We start from the raw sequence: 23,841 nt of genomic DNA, 5'->3' as shown, positions 1-23,841 counted from the left end.
TGAGACCTTTGCAATCTGGGTGAAGTATTATTGGATGTACAGAAGATAGAGGATGCTATGCCTAAAATGAATGGAAGTGGGGTCATTGCTAGCAGCCTGTCAGCCTGTCCAGCTAAGAATATTTTGTTTTGTGGTATTTTTTCGGATGAGAGTTTGGGGCTTACCTGCAACAAAGCAGCAGTGAGATAAAACATCACAAAGGTGAAGGACAGAGATGTGTGGCCTCCTTGCAGCAGGTGGATGGTGTAGAGGAACACGAGGTGCCCTGGGACAACCAGGAGGAACAGGACTCGGGCTGACTTGGAATTCACCTCTGCAGAGGACAGACAGAAACAGTGATCGCAGCGGCTGCAGGTGGTGGGGAGAGGACAGAACACGGCTGCTTGATGTAGTGCTGATAGGCAGAGTTAGGGCTGTCCCCTCCCACCAGACACATTGCAGATGCCTTTGCAGCAATTTAGAGCATCTGCAGCATCAACCCAGCAGTTCTGTCTGTCACTAAAAACTGTGCCAAAGACATGCTCCATGCTGATCCTCTCACTCGCATCTTTCACTCCTCTTCAGCAGCTCTCTGCCTCCCACTGATCCTGCTCTGTTTTGCTGCAGCCCACTTCCCCCTGTTTTTAGTCTGCTCCAGCAATAACTCCCAACCTAGCAGGGAAAATCAAGGGGAACCTGAAATCTGAAAGGACAACTGACTGAAATCCACTTTTGCTGATGTTTATGTTTAATCATTACTGAAAATGGAGGAATTGTTGATTTTCAGCAAAGTTATGCTCTATTCGCTCCCCTTTCCACACTTGATGGCTCTAGGCTGGCCATGGGTAAAACAACCTTCTGGGACTCCTTTTCAATTACTTTAAGTGCTCCCTGAAGAGCAGTTTCTTACGTGTTAAGGAGCAAGTATGGGTTGACAGATTAATGGTTGGACTTGATGACCTTTGAAGTCTTTTCCAACCTTAATGACTCCATGACTCTAAGTACACAGAAAAGCTTTTTTTTTTTTTTTCTCCAAGCTCCCACTGCACAGATGTTGCTCTTCAATCTGAGGACCTTCCCTGAAAGGGAGAAAGGGAGTTCTGCCTTTGAAACCCACCTAGTCCTTCTCCAACCAGGCTGGATAAAGGAGCTATCTGTGATGACGGGCCTTGAGACATGGACACCTAGGTTTCAAGGTCTACCTGATGAGAAGAATGTGGTGCATGGATTGGGCCAATTCTGCCTCATCTTGTATGGCAAAACTCCAGGCATGCTCCAGAAATGTAGGAATGTGGAAATACGGCTGGCCTGGATGGCGACCAGATTCCCTCCAACACCTATGAGGACAAAACAGTAAACCTGTAAGCCACCTGTACTGCAGCAGGAAATCCAGTCTCAAACTTAGCCCAAGATGTGTCATTCACTTACAAACTGTCTGAGGACAGCAGTGAGAGAAGGGGAAAATCTGATCCCACTTGTCATGGTGATGCTGTGATATTCACCTGACAGGAACAGCTTTTGAAAATAAAGAAGGCTCCAGTGACCATCTCCTTCTAAATGCTTTATTGGAAACATTTCCCCTGACTTCCCAGCACCAGCAGCAGATGCAACATGGCTTCTGAAGATGATGCAATTGCACCTGGTTTGATGCAGTCTGTGAGCAACACCTGGGGAAAGCAGTGCAGGCAGTGGCAGCTGCCACTCATGGTCACCAGCCAGAGAACCATTATTGTTTAAAAGATAACAAACATGGAGAATGATTATGTGTCTGTCTAAAGGCATCCGACACACTTGTCAAATGAGAAGAAATCATATGAGAATGAATCAGAGCCCAAATATGTTAGGTAATTAAAAGGCAATTAATTCCTTCCAGATTGATTAATTCCAGCAAACGTGAAAATGCTGCTGTATTTTTCCAGTGGAAAATAGGGGGCTGATGATCTGTGGAGCAAATCTCCACCACCCTGAGTGTGTGCAGGGTAGAAATGACAAAGAAAATTAACAGTGAGCCAGATTCTACAGGCCTCTCACAATTTCCCTGCCTTGCAGAAGGAAATACCCCACTGTTAAATGTGAGATTGACCTGAGTGGAATTGAAGGACGGGAGCTTTCTGAAATACACTTTGCAGGATTCCCCTACACATGGAAAGCACAGAACTACCTGTACAAAAACACAGAGCACCACGTAACTGAGAGCAGCTCTGCCAAACAGTCCACCCAACCCCACACACTGGTGTCTGGGTCAGCCATTGTTCAGCAGAACTGCTGTTGACGTACTTTCTTAATCAAGCTCTTTGGCTAACCATGCTGGAAAGAGATTGTCAGCAAGGCATCTGTCTTCATGCAGATCCAGAAGGTGACAGCTGGGTGACACCCTCTGACATTGCAAGAGGACACCGTGCTTTGGCAGTGGCACAAGGCCAAGCCTTCCCTAGGAACGTGGGTTTTCCCTGAAATGGGTCTACAAGAAATATTGTAATGGCAGAAAAACAACCCAGTGGATCCTCTGAGAGGCCAGGATCCCTGGTAGTTTATAGTTATGCATTCATGTTTGTGTAAGAGAATTGTGAGGCTTCATACAAATATAAATATACACCCCAAATATACTTTTATATATACAAAATATATAATCTATATATATCATCTTGTATACATACACACACACATCTATAATTTTAATATATTAATCTTTATCAACAACCTGTAATAGCGATGATTGCACAGCTCAAATTGCTGAGTGGAGAGAGACATAGTAAATAGATTTATTGTGACATCCGTAGCAGGTATGATATTATGAAAGTGAAGGTGTCAGCACTGCTATCACAGATACCCATCAGATGCTGTTAATCTTTTCAACAGCTCTATCATTTTTCAGACCTGCCTGCTATTTTGCACCAGAGACAATTCAAAATACAAATAAGTAGGGATGTAATGGGGACCAGTAGCTTCACTTCCACTGGTGATGGGAGAGGGACTTGAACACGGACCTCTGTGTAGGGTCAACAGTGGATAGCATAACCCTTAAGAAGAGGGAGGAATAAATAAAAACATGCATATATTTTATGTTTATAATGTCCAACCTACCATTAATCACAGGTGTGAAAACTGCCATGCCTTCAAAGTTTGGGTCAGTTACAGTTTTGTCCAAGATGAGCCCACCAATGCTGTTAAAAAAGGACAGGCAAAGGAGGTGGATCAGTCTCTTCCCCAGGGCAATTGCTATGGTGTGAAAACAGCACACAGAGGTGAGTTACTGCTTCCTCCCCATTGCCAGTGCTGGAACATTCCCTGTAGCAGATATTTACTCCTTTTACATCTGTTTTTACTGATAGATAGCCTTGCATTTTTTGTTCATGGCATAAGGAGATCAGGAACCTCTCCTTGAGCAAAACCGATACTAGCCAGGGAAGCTTTATCATCCTTGCCAAACTTCTGCTAAACCTCTTACTGATCTTAGCAGGTTTTAAAACCATCTCAGATCTCAGCTGGGTCTGAATGATGTAGCATGGGGGGAATGAACCAGTCTTCATTTACAGCTGGATAAAGATGAGGCTGAAGTCTGACTGTTTGCGATGGTCATCATCAAGCTTTTAGGTTTCCCGGCTGGAACACATGATGTGTGAATGCATGAGTGCAATTTAAACTGATGACTCACAGTCATCTGGGAGCTCCGTACCTTCATTCTAACAGCCTGCTGGAGGGCCAACAATGGCTGAGAAGCACTGGATAAATAACCTTCTGCTGTTCCCTCCAGTTTTCCTTTCTATGACTTTCTACATGAGCATGGGATCTCCCTGCAGCATGCCCACTCGTGTGAGTTTGGGCAAGCAGTTTGTTGCCTTACCTGCTGATGCTCATTGCAACAATGACAGGCTGCCATCCAGACTTCAAAACTTCAGCAAGGGAAGGACTTTGCTTGGCAATAGCAACCCACAGAGGGATCATGATAATGAAGACAGCACAGATCAGAGGTGAAAGGTATTTCATATCTGGCAAGGAAAAGAGATCTTGAATCAAACACTCCTGGCTTCACAGGTTGCCAAAATCGTATTGAGTAAAGTCTGGAAGAAAGGCAGCAGGGCTCTGGCTCAGACTGAGAAATGTTAACAGAAAAATCACGTGAACTAAGATGCCCCCCACATGACCACTTCACTACACCACAGAAATCCATAATTAACCTCTGAAACTACTGCTAGAGGATGTTATTTGAAAATCAGCAGGATTCAAAGCAAACTACGTTTGAAGATGAGCAAGTCTCCAACCTCATCTCTAACTAAGCAAGACAAAAAGTTACAAGCTTTCTGGCTTCAGGGTACAATTCAAACAGCAGGGCGAGGAGAGGTCTCCCCTGTGTGCAAGCTGTACCACATTTAAGACAGCTCATGCCTTCACCTAAAACAAGAACTAATAGATACCTTTGATGATAAGCTAGCACTCTCAGCAAGCAGCTGGCCTGCTTTATGGGGACAAATGCTCTCTTGAATGTATAAGCCAATTAAAGTCCAGGGTTTATTTCATTCTAGCTTACACATGCTTTCATTAGGAGCTTTTTCCATTCAGTAGGGCCATAACCTTGGAGTGACCTTTAGAAGCAAATGAATTAAAAAATAAATGTGTGTGCAGCACTAAAAGAAAATAAACATGACTCAGAAGCATGAGAAAACACCTTCAAGCAATGGGGATGATGCCAAACCTTTTGATATAAAAATGTTTCTTCAACAAAGCTCTCCATCTGGTCTCTGTGCCGGGGCCAATGCCAGCAGGCTGTAACACAGACTTTGCAGGTAATCTGGGAGACTGCAGGCTCTAAGCGTGCATTTTTCAAAACGACACTGCCAGGGCCTTGGGCTACCTGAGCAGCATTGATTTGATGATATCTTCCCCAGATCAAGGGCTCTTACATAAAGAGATGTGCTCTTTAAATGTGGCTTTGGTCAGCGCTGAAATGCAACCACTTCTGGCCGCTGTCCTGTCAGTGCACTTACACACCTGGAGTCATTTAGGATGGATGGGTTGTAGGACATTTAGCTGCTGTGCTGGGTCTCCTACCCCACTCTTATAGTGTGGAACAATTAATTACTACACACTGGGGAGGGAAATGGATTTATTCAACTGCCAACAATGCTGCCTCCCTTCTACCTGCCTCCCTTCCTGCTCTCAACAGCCAGGTGTCTGTGTGCACTGTATTACTCGTATCAAGAGGCTGAAAACTATTTAAACTACTCTGAAAACATCAGAGGCGCTTCCCTGGTCACAGCCACAGAGGTTATTGTGTTGTTCTGCCATGTGCTCCGTGAGAGATATTATCAGAAGCACAGCGATGGAAAGACAAATTAACCTCACAGGGCAGTGTGATGGCATCATGGAAAAACCCTAATAAAAAAAGTGCACCTCTGAAGCTTAAGGAGAGCTGGGTGGAAGTGATCCATGGGCCTCTCCCTGCAATGTGTGCTCCCTCACTCAGTGGCACATGGAAGGAGTTATGCAAACTGGGAACAGCTGCTGTGCTGCTTCTGCTCAGAGGCTGAAGCAACAGTTTAGATTTCAAATGGTATCAAGCTTGCTGGATCTTTTTATTTTCCTGTTCCTCTTCTAGGTTATGCTCACGGTAAATAGCTGAGCACTTTACAAGCACATATTACCAAGCTGCAACATGTTTTGAGTTTTTCAGCAACAACAGGTGCCCAAGACTCTGCCAAATATCAGCACAGCCAGCCTCACAGCCACAACTCCTATAGAGTCCTGGGAGAATGACACGATCTCCCCAAATCCAACATGGCATTACCTCATTCACCCATGACTCTCCACATAAGATAGGAAAATATTCTTACAAATACCAAGACCCTGAAGTAGCTTTGTGAGGAAGGGCTTGCTACAAGCCACGCAGAAAGCAGTTATGCTGGACTTGTGATAGATGCAGGAAAAGTCAATGTCACACACGTCAACCTCCTGCTCGAAAGCAATACAATAAACGTTGGTCATATCTTTGAGAATTCCCAGTTGTGTCTCTTCATCTCTGCCTTCCAGTTCACAACTGAAAGAGTGCCTTGAAAAAATGTTTGTGGTCATTTTCTCACCCGTGGCATAAGAACCTTCACTCTGAAACACGAAATGGCTGAGTACCCTCCAATAATTCAGCAAGGACTCAGTACCTATGTACTTGAAGAGCGTACTGCTGATTCCTGCCAGCAGGGAAAGGGTTATCAGGTCTCCAAGGCTTGCTGCTATGGGTGTGGCGATGTTGTCCGGGTTGATCCCAACTTTCCTGGCTCCGATGATCACGCCAATCATCACCAGACCTAGAAAAGACAAAGAGCAGGCATCAGAGGGAGCAACCTGCTGTCTTTCACCCTGGAACTGCTATTCTGGCTCCCAGAGGGACATGGGGTTTGGAAAAAGCAAGCAGCAGATTGCCCATAGTCGTACTGTGCAGCTATAGCCAGGAATTCATCTTCTTGCTTTCAACGGTCTGAAGGGCATCACTCTGCCCTTATGAAGTTCACCAAAGGCCCACAGGCACACAGGCAAATTCCAGGGATCAAAGGAGATACTAGCAGGCAGCTCAAATGAGCAGCTCCTCTCCTGAGTAGCCTAATCTCTGCTGCCTTGAAGCAGGACCAGGCACAAAGCAGACTCACAGATAAGCACACAGCAGGCACGCAGCAGTCTCCTGGTGCCATCTCCTGCTCAGGATTCCACAGCACAAATATATTTTCCATATTAGACCATCATTTTGGAGAGTTTCAACCACGCCACCAAAGAGAAGCAAGCTTTCTTAAGTTAATGAAAAGCCTGACTCAGCCTTTCAGTCCAGCCATCAGACTGAGCCCTCACAGCCCACAGCCTCTGGTGCACAGAATGGCTTATGTTGGAGAAGATCTTAAAGATCATTTAGTTCCAACCCCCTGCCGTGGGCTGGTTGCCACCCCCAGATCAGGCTGCCCAGGGCCCCATCCAACCTGGTCTTCAATGCTTCCATCCCTCCCTGGCCACAGACCCACCAGCTTCCCATCATACACACCCATACTGTGACCAAGTCCAGAGTGCAGACTAATGCTAGCTGTTTGTAACGACTGCCTCATGCAGTGTTCCTCATTAAAAGCATCTACAATCACCCTTTGACACCCTCTCCAGCACGTGCACTTGCACTATTTGTCCCTTTCCCTCGGAAAACGCATGGTACCCAACCTGCTAGTTCCCTCCATTCAGAGTGTCATGCTGCCCTCACATGGCAGACCCTCAAAATGATCAGAGCTGATCTTCAACGATCAGAGCAGCTCCTCCCCATCCAGCCCACTCTACAGGCAGGGTCAGCCAAGGTTCAGAGGCACAGGGGCAGCCACAACCCTATGCTGCCCATCCTGAGCATGGTCTGGAGCTGTTTGCTAGCAAACTGTCTCAATATTCAGCTTTGTGCGCAGCATTAGCATATCCCCCCTCTGAAAAGCACAGTGCAGATGGCTAACACGCCACTAAAACCAGAGACAGCATGTGCATGTGAGTTCACCCGCCCACAGAATCACAGAATCATTAAGGTTGGAAAAGACCTCCAAGATCATCCAGTCCAACCATCCTCCTACCACCAATATTGCCCACTGAACCACGTCCCTCAGTGCCATGTCCACACGGATCCTGAACACCTCCAGGACAGTGACTCCATCACTCCCTAGGCAGCCTGTTCCAATACCTCACCATACTTCTGGATAAGTAATATCCAACCTGAACCTCCCCTAGTGCAACTTAAGGCCGTTCCCTCTTGTTCTATTGCTGTTAACCAGGAGAAGAGCCCAATTCCCAACTTGCCAGTACATATTTATATACACATATTGTGGTTTTGTGCCTATCAGGTAACATTGCTGCTGTGGAGGCCAAGAGCCCAGCAAATAGATCCCAGGAGATGAGAAGCGAGGACAGGGTGCGGAAGAATTAAAAGCAATGGGCATGGGACTAATGCTCCACACACACCTCATCCCCATGCCAGATAGAACACAGATTGCAGCCGAGCCAGCGGGACAGATAGGACAGATTTTCCGCACCATGTTGGATGTGAGAAACCAAAATGACTCACCGAGAGAAAGTGCAGCGATGAAGGCCGTGGTCACACTGCTGGCACACAGCACGGCTGCCTGGCTCAGCTCTACAGAGCCCTTGGAGATGGCTCCCAGGATGACGGCAGCAACAGCAGCCAGGAGTCCCACCACCGTGGCCTGGACCTGGAGGCCAAAGGACAACTGGTGAGCAATCAGCTGTATCTGCTGCCCACCTCTGTGTGACCGCAGCGTTTCTGCACAGCCAGGAGGGCACATAAAATCTTGCAGAAATGCTGACTGCCTGTGTATTTAAGCAGCATCCCTGTGAGGCTCTGCTACACTCAGAAAGAATCCTGACGAAGTTTGGAGAAAAACGGTGCAGGACTGTAAAGGACAGATAACACTTCAGCAAAGGACACTGAGTCCGTCAGCAGAGGAATAGCTCTGGTCAGCACAGAAATGGGCTCCTCATCAACACAGCACTCCCAGCAAGCTGAAAGCTGTGGAAGGAGATAAGAGAAAGCACACAGACGCATGCTGCAAGCACTCTGGCCTTCCACGTGAAACCTTCCGGGCTGGTTGCTGGATTGAAATAAGCAGAAAGAGCTTGTTTCTCTCATCTCTCCCCTCCTGCCCAAGGCTGACTCCCAAACACTGCCTGGAAACGACACGCTTTATCCAGGGGCTGCTGTGAAACAGGGACTGTGCCGCAGCTCTCCCTACAAAAGGAGGTTTTTCATTATTCCAGTTTGTCCACAAAGGCAACGCGTGTCTGGATCTGTTTTGCCTCTGAATCACAAGCTCCAGGGATATACAGAGTTTTATTGGAGGCCAAGTCCCAGGCTCTACTGGGTTCTGTTGAGAATATCTGCCCCAAATCAACAGCTCCAGACTCAGAACTGATGGGTACAGATGCTGTCAGACCATGACACAACAATCAAAAAAGGCTTTCTTCCTCTCCCAGCTTTAGTGACTCACCTGGATAAGGGCTAAATTGCAGGTGGCCATTTTCCACTGCTTCTGAGCATCATCCATCTGTCCAGTGTTAGCCTAGGAGTCAAGAGATACACTCTGAAAACCCATCCCTGGGGTACAGGTGGCTGCTGAAGGCGGTTTTATCCTGTCCAGGTCACTACAAAAGCAACCAAATCCCAAAGCTGACAACGGTGGATCTCTGGCTCTATCTCATTTATGTGTCACAAGGATCCAGATATCAGCAACTGGCCACACAGGGATTAATTCACCTTCAAAGCAGACAGAAATTCTACGTTCCATTTACAAAATGAGGGCAAATTATTATTTTAACATCACTGGTTTCTACTTTGCAAACGTTGGCTTGTCTCACACACAATGTGTTACATAAAAGCAGCACCTCCTGATGACTGTTCTTCCTCCCCAGCCACCACCACCCACCACCTTGTGAGCACTCACAGCAGTAGAGAGCCTGGATGCCAATGTCATCTCGAGATTACCCTTCAGGCCAACCAAGGCAGGAACCAGGATAAAAACTTCTGTAATTGTCCGAAACACCTCCCAGTGCTAGAAAGGGATAGAAACAACCTCAGTTATACAGACAACTTCGGTGCTGTTTCAAAGGGGAGTGGGTTCCCATCTCACTGCATGCCCTATAGGTGTCTGCTCTGCACATCTGGGCAGACGTTGCATTCTGGAAGTGAAAGAAGCAATTTTCAGCGTTCTTTCTGATCTCATGCACAGCCCTCATGTCTCCTGACAGGGTAGGAAACTCCTTCGTGGGGGAAGCAGCAGATTTTGGAAAGCCCCACATTTAAAAAGTGCCTTTATAACATTAGCCAGGAACAACATGAAAAATAATGAAGGTTCACAAGCCAAACAAAACACAGCATGCCCTCCATCCTTCGTACTGACATGAGATTCACTAGTAATGCCTGTTGCTATCCAGATTCATGAGAACAAACACAGACCTGGAAATGATCTGACAGCAAGAAGCCACGTCTGCCTTTCCTTACCAAATCTCTCACTAAGCATCTAAGGCCGCTGGTGGGAGTGAAAGTCTTTTTTGCATCTCTTCTCCACTGGCAGTTCCTAAATCTTCCTGTTACACGCACACTCTCAGCATAGCTGGAAAGAGGATTTTGAATTAAGATATCCTGTAATCCCAAACCATTGGATAATCATTCTTTCTCTGAAGCAGAACTATACAAACTCCTGAATCAGCTGCAACACCAGAGATGATCGGAAACCTTAAGAAATTCTTTTGATTAACATACATCTTCTCTAGCACATCTACCATGCAGTGCCTTTCAGTAGAGTTCATTTACTCCCTGTGCATTCAAGAATGCTGCAAAGTCACACTGTTGCCAAAGCTCACATTGGGATGGGACTGCAGAACAGAGCTGCTCAGTATGAAGCAAAACCAACCAGCCCAACATCTAAGACAGAAATACAAGAGAAAAAGGGCAGCTGCATTGATTGAGACTGAACACCCACCTGACCTATCCTTATCTCCAACAGCAGTCAAATTCAGACATACAAAACATCTGATCTGCTGTAGCATCCTGAGCTGGGGGGGCTTCTGTGCCATCAGCAGCACTAGAAGGATTGCTGCATTGAGTGCTGTGATCAAGTGGCATGGTGGTAAAGGGCTGATGGTTGCACTCAATGATCTTGGTCTTTCCAACCTCAATTCTATGATTCTATGATTTCTCATTTTGGTACTCATCTAATCCCACCCCTCCAGCCCCTATGTCATCCTGTGGCTTAGCTACACATTATGCAAAAGATCACATCCTTTCATCCATTCATTATTCTGGATTTGTCACTGGCTGGTTTCATACAAAGATACTGAATTCTGATGCCAAAGGACAAATAATGCCAACAACAGATCTCAGCTCACCTTTTTCACATCCCTTCCCACCCCTGGAGATGGGACAGACCCAACAAATGTCAACACATTCCCCCCATCAGGCTGTTGGGAAATGTACTCAGGGCATAAGGACATGCAGTGTTTTGCTTGGACTGTGCCAGGGGAAGCTGTGGGAAGCAATGGTGTGGCTGCCTGCTGGGAACACTTAACAACATCCTTCGAGTCAATAGGAATGAAAGAGGGGCTGAGCCAGCCCCAAACATGTGATGCAAGACAGCCCTCAGGGGTGCAGATAAGAGGGGAACATTGTTACAGATACACATTTCCTGGCGGTGGTGACCTGGAAAGTAGCATTTCAAAATGTGAAAAGTAAATAACAGACAACACAACAAGAGATACCTTACCTGACACTTTGGTTTGAATTTGTTAACATGGTACTTAAATACCTGAGAGAAGGGATGGACATCTCTTAAAGACACAAATTCCCCTCACTCCTATCTCTCTCATCAGGAATAAAGAAAGATCTAAACACACCTTTGACATTTTTGAAAGAAAGGAGAGCAAACAGCTCACAGCCACAATGCAAAGAAGCCCAATCACTTAAAATACACAAACATGTGGACATCTGTTGTATACTTTGCACATAAAAAGATACATAAGTAAGAAAGACACAAACTCAACTCTTTGTATTTTATGCACGGGTCACTTTCAGGCAACACGACTTCATTGTATTAATGCAAGCTCCAGTCTTTGTGTTAATGATGAATTTTCCTTGTCTCAAGTCATCGCAACAGAAGGCTTAGCATCTGAGGTATGATTTTTTGGGATGCTACCTTACATATAGTTACACTAAAAGGCTTTGAACAACTAATAAAAAAAGCATAACTGTACCAATTACAAAAAAAAAAAAAAAAAAGCTGGTTTAATTGTTTCCATTTTAGTCTCATTAGTGACTCACTAGGTGCCTGAGGACAGATTCATGATGATTTATACCACAGTAGCCAGGACTGCATTGTGTTAGAGACTGCAGAAATGCAGGATGAGCAGCAGGTCCCCATGCCATCCCTGTGCAGGGCTGACAGGAGGAGCAGTGATGTGGCACAGTGTAACCCTAGTGGTCTGTCCCTGTGCTGCCCTCAGTCCCAGCTATGCTGTTACCTTTCCTGGGGCACCCATCCTCTCACAGCAGCAGCAACAAAAGCTCATAGGTTTGCCATTGCCCTGAACAAGCTAACAAAACAGCAGAAAATCCTGGATTGTGAAATACAAGCGAGGGCTTTAATCAACAGAGAATAGGGATGTCTTATGCCTGTGACTTCAGTTTGGATGTGTCCCATGGCAGTGAAAGGGGAGAATGAAATGGAAACTTTCTCCTGGATTGTCTGGTTTGAAATCTGGCTGTCCAACTTCAACCAGACTCCTCACCTGAGAAAACAGCAAATGGCCATTGCTTTGGGCACCGTTTTGTTATGGTGTGGGAGACCCAGATCCAAGCTTTGGTGCCTCTTGATTTGACAGAAATTGCTTAATTCCTGCAAGATTTGACACGGATAAGTGTTTTCCACTTGGCTCTACTGCTTATAACATTGGCTTGCAAATGGAGCTAGTCTGACTCCCAGCATAGATCCACTGTATCTCTCAGTAACAAAACAAGGGCAGCACCATCAAACTCACACATATGCACGAGATACCATCTTTGAGCTTGCTCACAGACAAGGTGTTTTCTAAGAATATTCTGCAGTGAATGCACACAGTGCAAAGCATCCCTCCATCAGATCATCCCCTGGAAAATGGGCAGATCACAAACTCCTGCACTCACTGCCATCTGCAGAGCGATGCTGTGACTCTTAGAGCACTAGCTCCCTCCTCTGGGAGCTGAATCCATCGACTGATGGCTTCTATTTAATTGGAAACACCTTCACCAAAAAAAATACACTTACTATTATCGTGCCTCCTGCATGACCCCATTTCTAAGAGTCTAGCAAGCAAATACACAAAGCAGATTGCTGTCTGGTATTTTAAAAGATGTATAATGTAGGAATACAAGGCTTATGTTTTCCATCAGTTTGAATACAGTCACAACTTTAACAGAGCATACTTCTCAACAAGGGCATTGGATTTCTTTTAACAAAGACCTATTCACCTGCCAAGGGTATGGAGCAGCTTTGTACTACATCTTTATCCTTCCCTGAGACACCTGGCCAAAGATAACTGCTAACAATTAACATGTTGGGAAGTTGGAGAACTTCTGTAATGCTGCAAGACAGGTCTGTGCCTAAGCGCTGCACAACAAGGTGGAGATGACAAACACAGCATAGCAACAGCTGTGCCACTCCAGTTAACCCTTCTTTGATATTCCTCATATTCTCCTTTATTCAACTTCATTTCTTCCAGTGCAAGAAAGAACATCAAGGTATTGTCTTTCCAAACACCCCCACGTCCATATTTAGCTCCTGCTGTGGTACTAATGCCAGAGAATCCAATGTACTCCAGTGAACTCAGACTGCAGGATATATCCTTGGGAAGCTCTGCCAGCCTTTTGATTTGCAAATCCACTGGCATTAGATGCCTAAAGTAGATCAGATTTTGCATTTCTATTTGTGCCACTGGTACAAAGATGGATGAGATGGATTCTGGTTGTGGGCACAGCAATGTAAGTTCAGCACAACTCCTTGGAAGTCAATGTAAGCGGCCCCAAATTTACACCCATCTCACAACGTGGCCAAGAAGCACTGTTTGCAGGCAACGCTTATCTCTTCACGCCGGCATGCCTGTCATCCTAGTATCTAAATACCTCCTAGACCAAAGATCACATTACATTTGCGAAGAACTGGAAGCATAAACTTGCCCACAAGTGAGGTAGTTAATAACAACCCCTGACTTAGATCTTCATATCAACCACTTTTGCAGGAAAGGATATCACCCAACAGGGACATTGGCTACAGGCTGATCAGCCATCACTGTAGGGTTTAGCTGGGCACAGTCAGTGAGCATCCAGCCTAAAAGCAGACCAGCTGAATGCTACTGTCCCACTTCGCAAGTTGCCCATGGACTGACCTAGTAGAAGCCCAGACAAGCATCCCTCTAGCACAGAACAAGCCTACTGGGTTGACTGGCTGCCAAGACCATACACATTAAAAACAAACCAGCACAAATACTCAAGGTTGCCCACCCCTCTCTATTGAAGCTGCCTAACCACATGTACCTACTTGGACAACATCCATCAAGAGCCCAGCAGCTACCATGCCCAAGCCAGCCAGAAGGAAGGGCATGAAAATCTGGGAGGCAATGGAGAACGACGTCTCTGGGAGAAATCCACTGGCTGACCTGGTTAGCTTGCAGGTGAAACCTCTCAGTTTCTGGCCATGAAAGCACAGCTCCAGTTCTAACTGGGTGACCACCATGGTCAGCCACTGCTACCCCATGCTCAGCAGGGCAAATGGGGAAGATCAAGACATCACATGGATCTTCCTGGTCATTCGCTCTGGAGTCAAAAGCAATGTTTTTCCTCAAGCTCCAACAACGATGCCAAACCGTTTTATCTTCTCCTCCTCCTAGGAGCACGTCCCGGGGGTTGCAGCGAAGGTATCCTCCAAAATTGGTTCAGCTGGGCTGAGCCCAGATGGCAGCAAACTCGATGGCCACTATTTCTCCAAGTTATATCCAGGGGGGAATTAAAAAAGATAAAAGAAGATCGTAGAGATGTCTGTGGACGAATAGAAATGAGCCCACACCCCATTCAGCTCCCACCACCTCGGTAAAAAACCAGTAAGACCTGCTCAGTCTACAGCACTGAAAGAGTGACAGGTCATGCAAGAATCCTTCAGTGTGCTCGAACGCACCAGTGTCCTTTCTCCTCAGGTTACATTTCTTGTCAGCCTACGGCTCGCCTTTGATACGACAGCTTAATATACAAACCCACTGCAAACCGTCCCCGCTTCCCTCACTCCCACCACAAGCGACGCTGAACTTTTCTCGCTGTCCCAGTGCCGAAAAGGTGGGGAGTTAACAACCAGATCCGCTTTGCTCTCCGCCAAGGTGAAGGAAGGTCAAGGAAAACACCAGTCCACGTTTCTCCTGGGCTGACAACATCATGCAGGTCCCATCCGCAGGCGAGTGGCACAGCTGAGCAGACTGGAGAGGGGATCTGCCTTTCCAGACCCTGTCCCCCCTCGTCCCCTCTGCCTCTCAGCAGGATGAAACGATCGTGCTGTGCCAGCTGTACCTCTGAATGACTGGCTTTCAAGGGAGAAAAAAAAATCCAGAGAACCAGCCAATAAGCTTCAAAAGCGAACACCCTTATCTGCTGTCATCACTTCAACTTTCTGCTAGTTTGCAAAGGCCAAGATAAGAGTCATAGCTAGAGCTTATTTAAGGTAGCTCTGTAATCTCACTGCTCCACAGGCAAGGCAGAGAAAGGGCGCGCGTTTCCGGGGCATGCTGTGAGCAGGTCTCTCTTCCCTTCCTACAGCACAACACCCCTGTTCTGCATGCTCCCAGGAAGATATTGTCATTGAGTGGGGGGTCTCATCCCATAGTCTCTGTGGTCATACAGCTGAAAAGCCCAAGCACCAGAGCTGCACCACGGCCACATATGGCTAAGGAATTTGTATCCTGCTCAGTGACAACTGAAGCGAATGCTGCAACTCAAAGTCAAGCATGAGGGGAAGTAGTCAGGGTGCACTGTTGGTGCTCCTTTCTAATAATTAATTTGGGCAAACTAACTGGATCACAAAGTCAAAAAACTTAGAATGTAAGGGTACAGATGAGTTTAACAGAATGGCAACTGAGCTTTTTCACTATTCAAGTGTAGGTTCAAACCCAGCCATGCCCTACTGAAAGCAAACAAGTGAAAGCATATGTTCATGATCAAGTTTCTCAGGCCAGTTCAAATTCAATGTTTAAATTGCACCACCTTACTGACACATTTTGTGTTAATTATCCCCCCTTCCCTGATGCTCTGCAAAGAGACGTAAAAGATCAATGACTCACGGACTCTGCCCCATGCCTGGGTCCCCAGAGCTAAGTGCATTAGCAGGGTTGGACAGAGCAAACCATACTCCTGCCTTGTAGATAAACAGGGAACTAAGGATACCCTCAGCCACTGGGATGGCATGTTTCTTTTGGTCTGTCATGACAAACCAACGCACCAAGCCTATGGGCTGGGATGGCACAGCACATCTCTGCACAGCAGGGTGGGAAACAGAAGCCACAAATGGAAACTGGTAGGATTTTGAGACAGCCCCAAAAGACTTCCCCACACCTCGCTAGCTTGGCAAGTGTGTGCACCTCTTCCACCCAACCATAGTCTGGTGAGCTGAAAGCTAACACAGGGAGTACACTTCAGCTAATCTAACTGAAAAAAGTCCACAATAGCTGGAAGAGGGAGGTTAATAAAAGTCCGGTAGCAACCACATGTGACCTGATCCCTTTATGCCAGCCAGGAACTTGGAAGCAAAGGCAAGAAGGCTCAGATCTGGTTAGAAACTGGAGACTTTGAGGAAGTGAAGAATAAAGAACAAACTCTGGGCAGCAGCCATGGCTTTACAAAGGTCTGATAACACACATAACTTATGTCACCATATGTGCCAACTGGATTGGCTGACAGGCAGCAACGCTAATTCAAAGGAAATATCAATGAGACCAAATGACTCAAACGACATTAAAAACCACAACCTGTTCCAAAGCTTCAATATGGCAGGGTTTATGAGTTTATCACGCTTCGGCTCTCTGTTTTTAAGCAAGCACCATAAAAAGCCTTCGACCGATGAATCAGCATACAGTCAGGTAATTGGTTCAGGTGACCTGTGCCTGTACGCTGCACCATTTCACTATGCTTTTAAGGAACCTCTGCTAAAGTCCCACGCCATTATTGCCAGGAAGGAGATGTATCACATTTTTCTGGCAAGGAGATGCAATGTATTTGCCCACAAAGAGATGCACAGTGCCTGAGAAGTGTGCTGCAAAGCAGCCGGGAAGAGATTGCAACCAGCTGGGGAAAAAGTGCTCCTTGTGGCTGTACCACACTTCATAGCAAACCCTGGGGATGTGCTCTGCTGCCTTTCTCTGCACATAAATACCTCACCGGCCCTACCTTGAGGAACCAGCCAACAGGAGCATTGCTTCAGAGCAGCCAAAGCAGAAACAGTCTCATTGGTGGGGACCTCATCCTGTCCCATCTCTCCATATGCTGTGGTGGTGGTGAAAAAAAAAAAAAAAAAAAAAAAAAAAAAAAAACACAGAAAAGGCTTTGATTCCCTGATGAGACACATCCAAGTCCGTACTTATCCATGGAAAGTCACTGTGCTAACTGCCAAAGGCCTATTTTTCTAATGTGATGTTGCATGCTTTGATTTCCCAAGCTCTAAGAACTGACATGAAGCTTCCTTGTGAGCTCTTTATTTGCATAAACCAGAAACCAGATTTCTGCGGTTTCAGAGGAATAAGAGGTTTGTTTCACATTCTGTTTAAATTAGTGGTGCAGCCCTTCCTAAGGAAAAAAAACAACAAAATCACTCTAAAGGAAGAAAACATAAATCCATCTCCAGTTTCTCACTGCAGTCTCACAATGGGAGGGAACGTGTATTTAATGTCAAAAATCCACAAGGAATGAGCGAGTCCAACCACTCTGGAAAGTAAAAACGAAAGTCACAGACCTGCGCAAGACAAACAGCTGCTCGAGGCTCAAAATTCTCAGAACAGTCATAGACTGATAGTCGTACAATCACTAAGGTTGGAAAAGACTTACTAAGATCATCTAGTAAACCATCACCACCATGCCTACTTTGTTTAAGGAGACCAAAGGTCTCCGCTTGGTTCTCGACTTGCCCTGGTGTTCTCTGGAGTCGAAGTCTGCAGGCTATTGAGCACATGTTAAGGTCAGTTGAGGGCACTGTGTCACCATCCTTAAGCCTCTACAACTCTTCTAGCTTAGGGAGATCAGCCCTGCGCTAATAGCAAAAGAGCACTGCTCCAGATTTGTGAAAGTTGTCAGTACAAGCACAGCAGTTTCAGTATCACTGCATTTCATAGCTCAGGGCAGTCTGACCCAGCAGCTCACTGGTTAGATAACACGTGTTTAGCAAAAGGCATGCAGCACTCAGAATCACCTACAGCACAAAGGCAATTTATAATCTAGGTATTAGCTGCAGTTGTAAATTGTCTATAATCCAGTGTTCATTGCTGTTATAAAGCTCTGCACTGCTTTGCCATGGGAGGCAAGGTCTGCTCCTAACAGTCACACAGTCTTCACTTAATATCTCCAGAGCAAATCCCCTACCTGCCCCATGCCAGGTGCACCAAATCAGCTTCCATCCCTTACCTGAACATAATCCAACACCATGCCTGCCAGGACCATGCCAAGCCCAGCCAGGAGGTAAGGCAGCAGCACCTGCAGGCAGATTGCTCCAGCTGACTCTTCCCGTGATTTTGCCATGGACGCTTTCTCCTCAGCCAACAGCTTCTGCTGGGCAGGCAGAGAGACATCCTCTGCTTCCTGGCTGCCAAGCCGGCTCTCTCTGTGTTTACCCTTGCCCTTTGCTTTGTGCCTGGGGCGCTCTCCATTCCTGGTTCTGCCCTCTTTTTTCCTCTGTCGAGCTTCCTCACCTTTCATGGTGCCTTTCTCGAACCAAGGAATTTTTCTGGAAAACAAAGTCAGAACCCATGAGATGATGAAAGAAGGAACAGGATGAATCAGGCACTGGAAACCCCCGGTATTTTACCCAGTCCACTAGCTTCAAGGCAAATCACACCTACTCCCAACACCCGAGATGCTCAACGACTCAGATGCTAGCACTTATTTTTACCTTCAAACCAAACCTAGAAAAGGACCTCAAAGACCATCTTGTTTCAACCCCCTGCCGTGGATTGGTTCCCACCTGTGCGATTAGGCTACCCAGGGCCCCATCCAGCCTGGCCTTGAATACCTCCAGGGATGGTGCTTCCACAGCTTCTCTGGGCAACATCTTCCAGTACTTCACCATCCTCTGAGTGAAAAATTTTCCCCAACATCTAACCTAAACCATTTCCCCTTGTCCTGTCACTATTTCATTCCTCTCCAATCTCTCCTTCTATAACCACATCTCTCTTCCCAGGCCTGTGCTCACACCAGAGAGCGTTGGGCATCCTGCCTCCCATGCTGGGAATACCCATAAGGCTGTGAAGGGTGCTGCAGGTGTTCTGGGCCCACCAGATCTCATGCTGGGGATGATGAGGACCAAGGGGCTCAACAGAACCCAAGTCTGATTCCTAGCAATAATGTTGGAGAACATCACATCCTGATCATCCCACAGTACAGAAAAGGGTATAATCCACACTTAGTGTAACACAGCTACCTGCCAATCACTCCTCAATAATAGGTTAGAATTATGGAATTGTTTGAGTTGGAAGGGACCCGTAAAAGCTAGTCCAGCTCCCCTGCAATGAACAGGGACACTCACAGCTCCATCAGGTGCTCAGAGCCCATCCAGCCTGACCTCGGCTGTCTGCAGAGATGGAACACCCAACCACCTCTCTGGGCAGCCTGTGCCAGTGCCTCACTGCCCATATTGCAAAAAACTTTCTCTCATACCCAATCTAAACCTCCCTCCTTTTAGTTTGAAACAAGTTTCCCTTGTCCTATCAGGCTAATTCTTCTATCTTCTGTCCAATCTGAATACTTTTGTTCCTTCTTGCACCATTTTTTTTTTTTTTTTACATACATGCCTGTACTATGAGACTCACCTACCTACACAGAACCCGCCCAGACTCCACAGCATCCTCTAAGAAAATATAAACTTGCCAAATCATTTTCAGCCTCCCTTTTCCTGCCCTTGTATCTCATTTCTTGCTATAACTCAGCTACCCTTGCCTGCTCCACATCTTTCCCCATCACTTCTCCCATCACCCGCCCAGGCTAAGGGCTGCCTGCTGCTCTCCGCTGCTCCCATTCGCAGGACGCGCCCGATGCCCAGCCTCAGCTCTTCCCCACTGCAATCCATCCCCTTCCTGCTCAACATCTGGGGAGGCCCCAGACACAGCTGGGCGGAGGAGAAGGAGGAGGGTGGAGGGGGGAGGACGATGGACAACCTTAATCCCCATCTCCAGGACGGAATCCGCCCCGCGTCCTCCCCCTCAACCCTGCGGCGCTTACCGGCTCGGAGCCCCCCCCCGGGCTCTGCCCGCGGGCGCAGAAGGACCGCCCGCCACTGCCGGGGCGCGGCTCGGAGCCCGCCCTGCGCGGCGGCCGCGGGTTCGAGCCCGGCCCCCGACGGCTCGACGGCATGGGCGGTGCGGAGCGGTGAGTGGCAGCCGCCGGGCCGGCCCCAGAGCCGGGCACGCACCGGGGGCGCGGCGTGCGGGCGGGCAGCGGCTGCGAGCGCTCCGTCATCGGCATTGTCACGGCCCTTCCCGTTCCCGGCAGGCGCAGGGTTGGGACTGTATCTGAAGAGCTCCCAGACATGCTCGAGAAACGGGCCCTGCAGGGAAAAGCCCGGGGATCCAGGAAGGGTCCTGCTGCCCCCTGGCCCCGTGGCTGATGGCAGCAGGAAAGGTGAAACAGCAAGTTGAGAACAAACGGTATTTATTTTCCATCTTTTTTCCACCGTTGATCTGGCATTTAAGGGCTCGTTTCAAGTTCCCTGTGCAAAAGCCTTCCTCCCGTGCAATCAACAGCAAAACGCCCGCTGAATTGGTTTCACCCCCCTCCCATACCAAATCAATGTCAGCACTGTGATGGCAGCATCCATCACACTCAAGCACATAAATCCCATTAAGTGCTGAAGGAACCGTACTCATGCATGTCTCGTGAATCATGCAGCTCGTATTTCCAGAACAATTGAGGATATTAAATCATACCTCAGTATCACAGCAACACTATATCCTGCTGAAGTCCATTGGATGCCAAACTGCTCTAAAGAGCTCCGAATGACAAAGCGGTGCCCCAGGCCCGTGGCTCAATCAGGACACACCAATGGGGGCTGAATGCTTTTGTAAGTGACAGTAACGAAACCCCACAGCTGCTGGGTGCATCACAGGGCAAACGGCACTGCTGTAACCACAAGGCTTAAATTTCAGCTCACTTGGTATAATTTTGTCTTCCTTTTGCAGCCTTGAGAGTGGTCAGAAGACAGCGTTTTCCAATGGGAAATAAGAGAGGAAGGGACACGGATTTAAACCCCACAAGATTGCCAAGCCATTTTTAGAACTGTAAGATGTATTCTGCTATCACTTTACCACTGAGCTTCAAGAAAAATATCTACAGAGCAAGCAGGATGCCTCCTGGGAAGTGACAGACATGGGCATGCTGGTGATGGGATGCCATGAGGGATCTCCCACCCGAGTCCAACCACAGGAGCTCCCAACACGGTGTCAGCCCCTGTATCAGGCACAAGAGGAGACACAACCACGTCCTGTCCCCAGTTCCCAGTGTACCACCTGGGTATATCTCTAAGAACATCACGCTTTCCCCGAAGCCCAGCAGCACTGTTTAGATATGTCCCCGCCTTTGACGCAAGGGAACGGCTGCTGGACCTTGATTGCAAACAGAGCCCCTGTGACCTGGGAGCCCCTGAGCTTCCAGATAGGACAGCTCTCACTGCTGTTTGGGAAATGTTCAGCAGCACAAAGTCCTTCCACTCTTCCATATCACCTCGCTCCTGAACTTAATTTCTGACAGCAAATCCTTCAGCCAAGCAGAGGGGAATTCTACAGCTCTTTCCACTATTCTGTCCAGAGATTGCAGTTAACCCCCAGTCACGTACCTGGTAACTGTGAGGCTGTGCAAGTGCTCTTGCTACCACTGGGCTGCACTAAAGCTGCTGGTAGCTGCTCCACATCTCCCTGGGCTGCAGACCCATCATGACCATGCTCATGGATACCTGACAGCTGCAGTGCAAGGATGTAGGAAGAAATATTCAAAATCTAACTTTTCTCTCTTGTAAGACAATGTGAGGTAGTAGGGCTTGAAGTATCATTTGGAAGTGTATGGGCAGAGAGAAACGGGCAGAGCCCAACCCACCCCCACTGACCACATCCCTCAGTGCCACATATCCAGAGTTCTTGAACACCTCCAGGGACGGTGACTCCAGCACTCCCTGTGCAGCAGTGCCAGTGTATCACCACTCTTTCTGAGAAGAAATTGTTCCTAATATCCAATCTGAACCTCCCCTGTAGCAACTTGAGGCCATTGCCTCCCATCCTATCAACTGTTCCCCAGCAGCAGTCTGACCCCCACCTCACCACAGCCTCCTTTCAAGCAGTTGCAGAGGGTAATAAGGTCTCCTCTGAGCCTCCTCTTCTCCAGACCAAACTATCCCAGTTCTCTCAGCCCCATCCCATAAGACTTGTGTTCCAGATTTCTCACAGCTCTATTGCCCTTCTCTGGACAAGACATTCATATTGCACGAGGCCCTTTTACTTCCAATCTGCCATCAGATGGCAGCAACTGAACGTGGAATGAGAACTCACCACTCTGCTGGCATGGAGATTTCACGCTTTTCACTTGTAGGTCAATGGCCCAGGTCAGGAAGGGCCAGAGACCTCCACAGTCCAACAGCTGCTCAGCCTCTCTGAGAGCAATTTGCGGGTTCCCATTTCCTACCTTATGGACGTGTCTGGTCTCATCACTGGCACTGATTGGCACCTCCACCTGAAACACCGACAGAAAGGCAAAAGATGCTCCTAAAAGACTGAATTCCCCTACTTGTGCTTAAGGTGATACAACAAAGGGGAGTGTTTATCTCCATGCACAAGCCTACTCTCCGCAACAGAGCCAGAACGCATTGGCTTCGTTCCCTCTGCAAGCGAATAAATGCTGAAAATGATCTCATTCTGGACAGGAGGGTGACATTGGGGTTTTTCAGCAGATCAAATTAATTGCTTATTAATTGAGGATATGATATCCAGATAGACTAAGGATGGCGCAACCAAATCCTGTCAAACATGTTGTAACACACGTGTTATTTACAGCCTCTGTAACCGCAGGGACAAACTCTGTCCAGAGCTGCCTTACAAGGTGACCTAATTTGGGAAAGAAAACAGATAGAGAATTTTCTCACAGTAGAAGATACCTCTCTGTGACTCTTTCCCTTAAATTTTTAAGCCCTGTGAGGGACTGAAACAACTGATACTCTCCAGAGAAACACATGAGATAAGAAACGAGCCCAGCAAGCATGTGATTGTGATATAGTTCAAGCCTGCATGTGTATCACTCAGCTCGTCTGTTAAGACTGGAGAAGCATGTCACTACGAAAATCCCTCTGGGCAGCTGGGCACCTCTCCAGTGCTCCGATTTCCCTTGCTGCTAATGAATCAGCCTCTTTTCAGCTAACTTACCTCCAAAGCCTGTTTTGTTGGAAACCGAGGGAGCCTGGGGAGCAGGGCTCTCTCCATGCATAACAATGACCTATTTTAGATACTTCTCCTCACACGGTCATGGAGAAGGAGCAGCAAGAGAGCGCTTCTATCCAAGAGGCATTTCCTGGAATAGGTCCTAGACAATGTCGGCCCATTTCCATTTTGAGACCTGACATTTTGTGGTGCCAGTGCCTGCACACAACAGAAGATGCCAGTGAGAGTCAGGGATGGGATCCTGCTGCCTCATTCCAAGGACATACACACAGGCTCTCTGCACGCGTGGCTGTTCTCACAAACAGCCCTTACTGTGGAAGCTGATAACACTAAATGGGAACTCCTGCTACAGAATGGCAAAGGAGAGCAGGGGGATGTTTTCCACCTCTGGGCATGTTTACACTGCTTGGCTTTCTCAGCTGTCACGAGCAGTACAGCATGAGAACCAGAAACACGTATCACTGAATTCATCCTTTCCAAAGCTCTCTGTTGCCCAATAGTTTCCCCAGGCTGAATTAGCTGTGCAGCTCCGCATGACGCTGCAGGAAAGATGCACCTCGTGCCCCAGAAGAAATGCTTGGAAAGAGGAAATAGATCACGTGTCATCTCATCTTTAAGAGGAGGGCAATTGCCTGAGCCAGAGAAGAAGCAAAACTTCCC

At 47.4% G+C, this 23,841-nt stretch overlaps 1 protein-coding gene across 5 annotated transcripts in view; it reads right to left on the bottom strand.

Annotated features, from left to right (window-relative positions):
- The window catches only part of SLC41A3 (solute carrier family 41 member 3), a 54,241-nt gene that overhangs the window by 2,922 nt on the left and 27,478 nt on the right, over positions 1-23,841 (bottom strand). The window contains exons 1-11 of one of the 5 annotated variants that reach the window (XM_042880200.1): positions 23,167-23,249; positions 22,433-22,480; positions 18,176-18,494; positions 9,441-9,548; positions 8,988-9,059; positions 8,048-8,192; positions 6,132-6,278; positions 3,824-3,968; positions 3,064-3,143; positions 1,182-1,316; positions 165-313 (exon numbers count right to left, since the gene is read on the bottom strand). In XM_042880200.1, coding sequence (XP_042736134.1) covers positions 165-313; positions 1,182-1,316; positions 3,064-3,143; positions 3,824-3,968; positions 6,132-6,278; positions 8,048-8,192; positions 8,988-9,059; positions 9,441-9,548; positions 18,176-18,494; positions 22,433-22,455 — 1,323 coding nt within the window. In that variant the 5' untranslated portion in view covers positions 22,456-22,480; positions 23,167-23,249. Of the gene's footprint in view, positions 1-164; positions 314-1,181; positions 1,317-3,063; positions 3,144-3,823; positions 3,969-6,131; positions 6,279-8,047; positions 8,193-8,987; positions 9,060-9,440; positions 9,549-14,063; positions 15,102-18,175; positions 18,495-19,984; positions 20,051-20,688; positions 20,819-22,432; positions 22,481-23,166; positions 23,250-23,841 lie in introns of those variants that run through there. The other 4 variants (XM_042880196.1, XM_042880197.1, XM_042880198.1 and 1 more) reach the window with 4 other exon arrangements.

The sequence above is a fragment of the Lagopus leucura genome, unplaced genomic scaffold (genome assembly GCF_019238085.1).
Source record: "Lagopus leucura isolate 7727_CA_CO unplaced genomic scaffold, USGS_WTPT01 Super-Scaffold_100026, whole genome shotgun sequence".
Classification (NCBI taxonomy): Eukaryota; Metazoa; Chordata; class Aves; order Galliformes; family Phasianidae; genus Lagopus; species Lagopus leucura.
The sequence above is the reverse complement of the archived record's forward strand: the minus strand, read 5'-3'. Positions and strand labels throughout refer to the sequence as shown.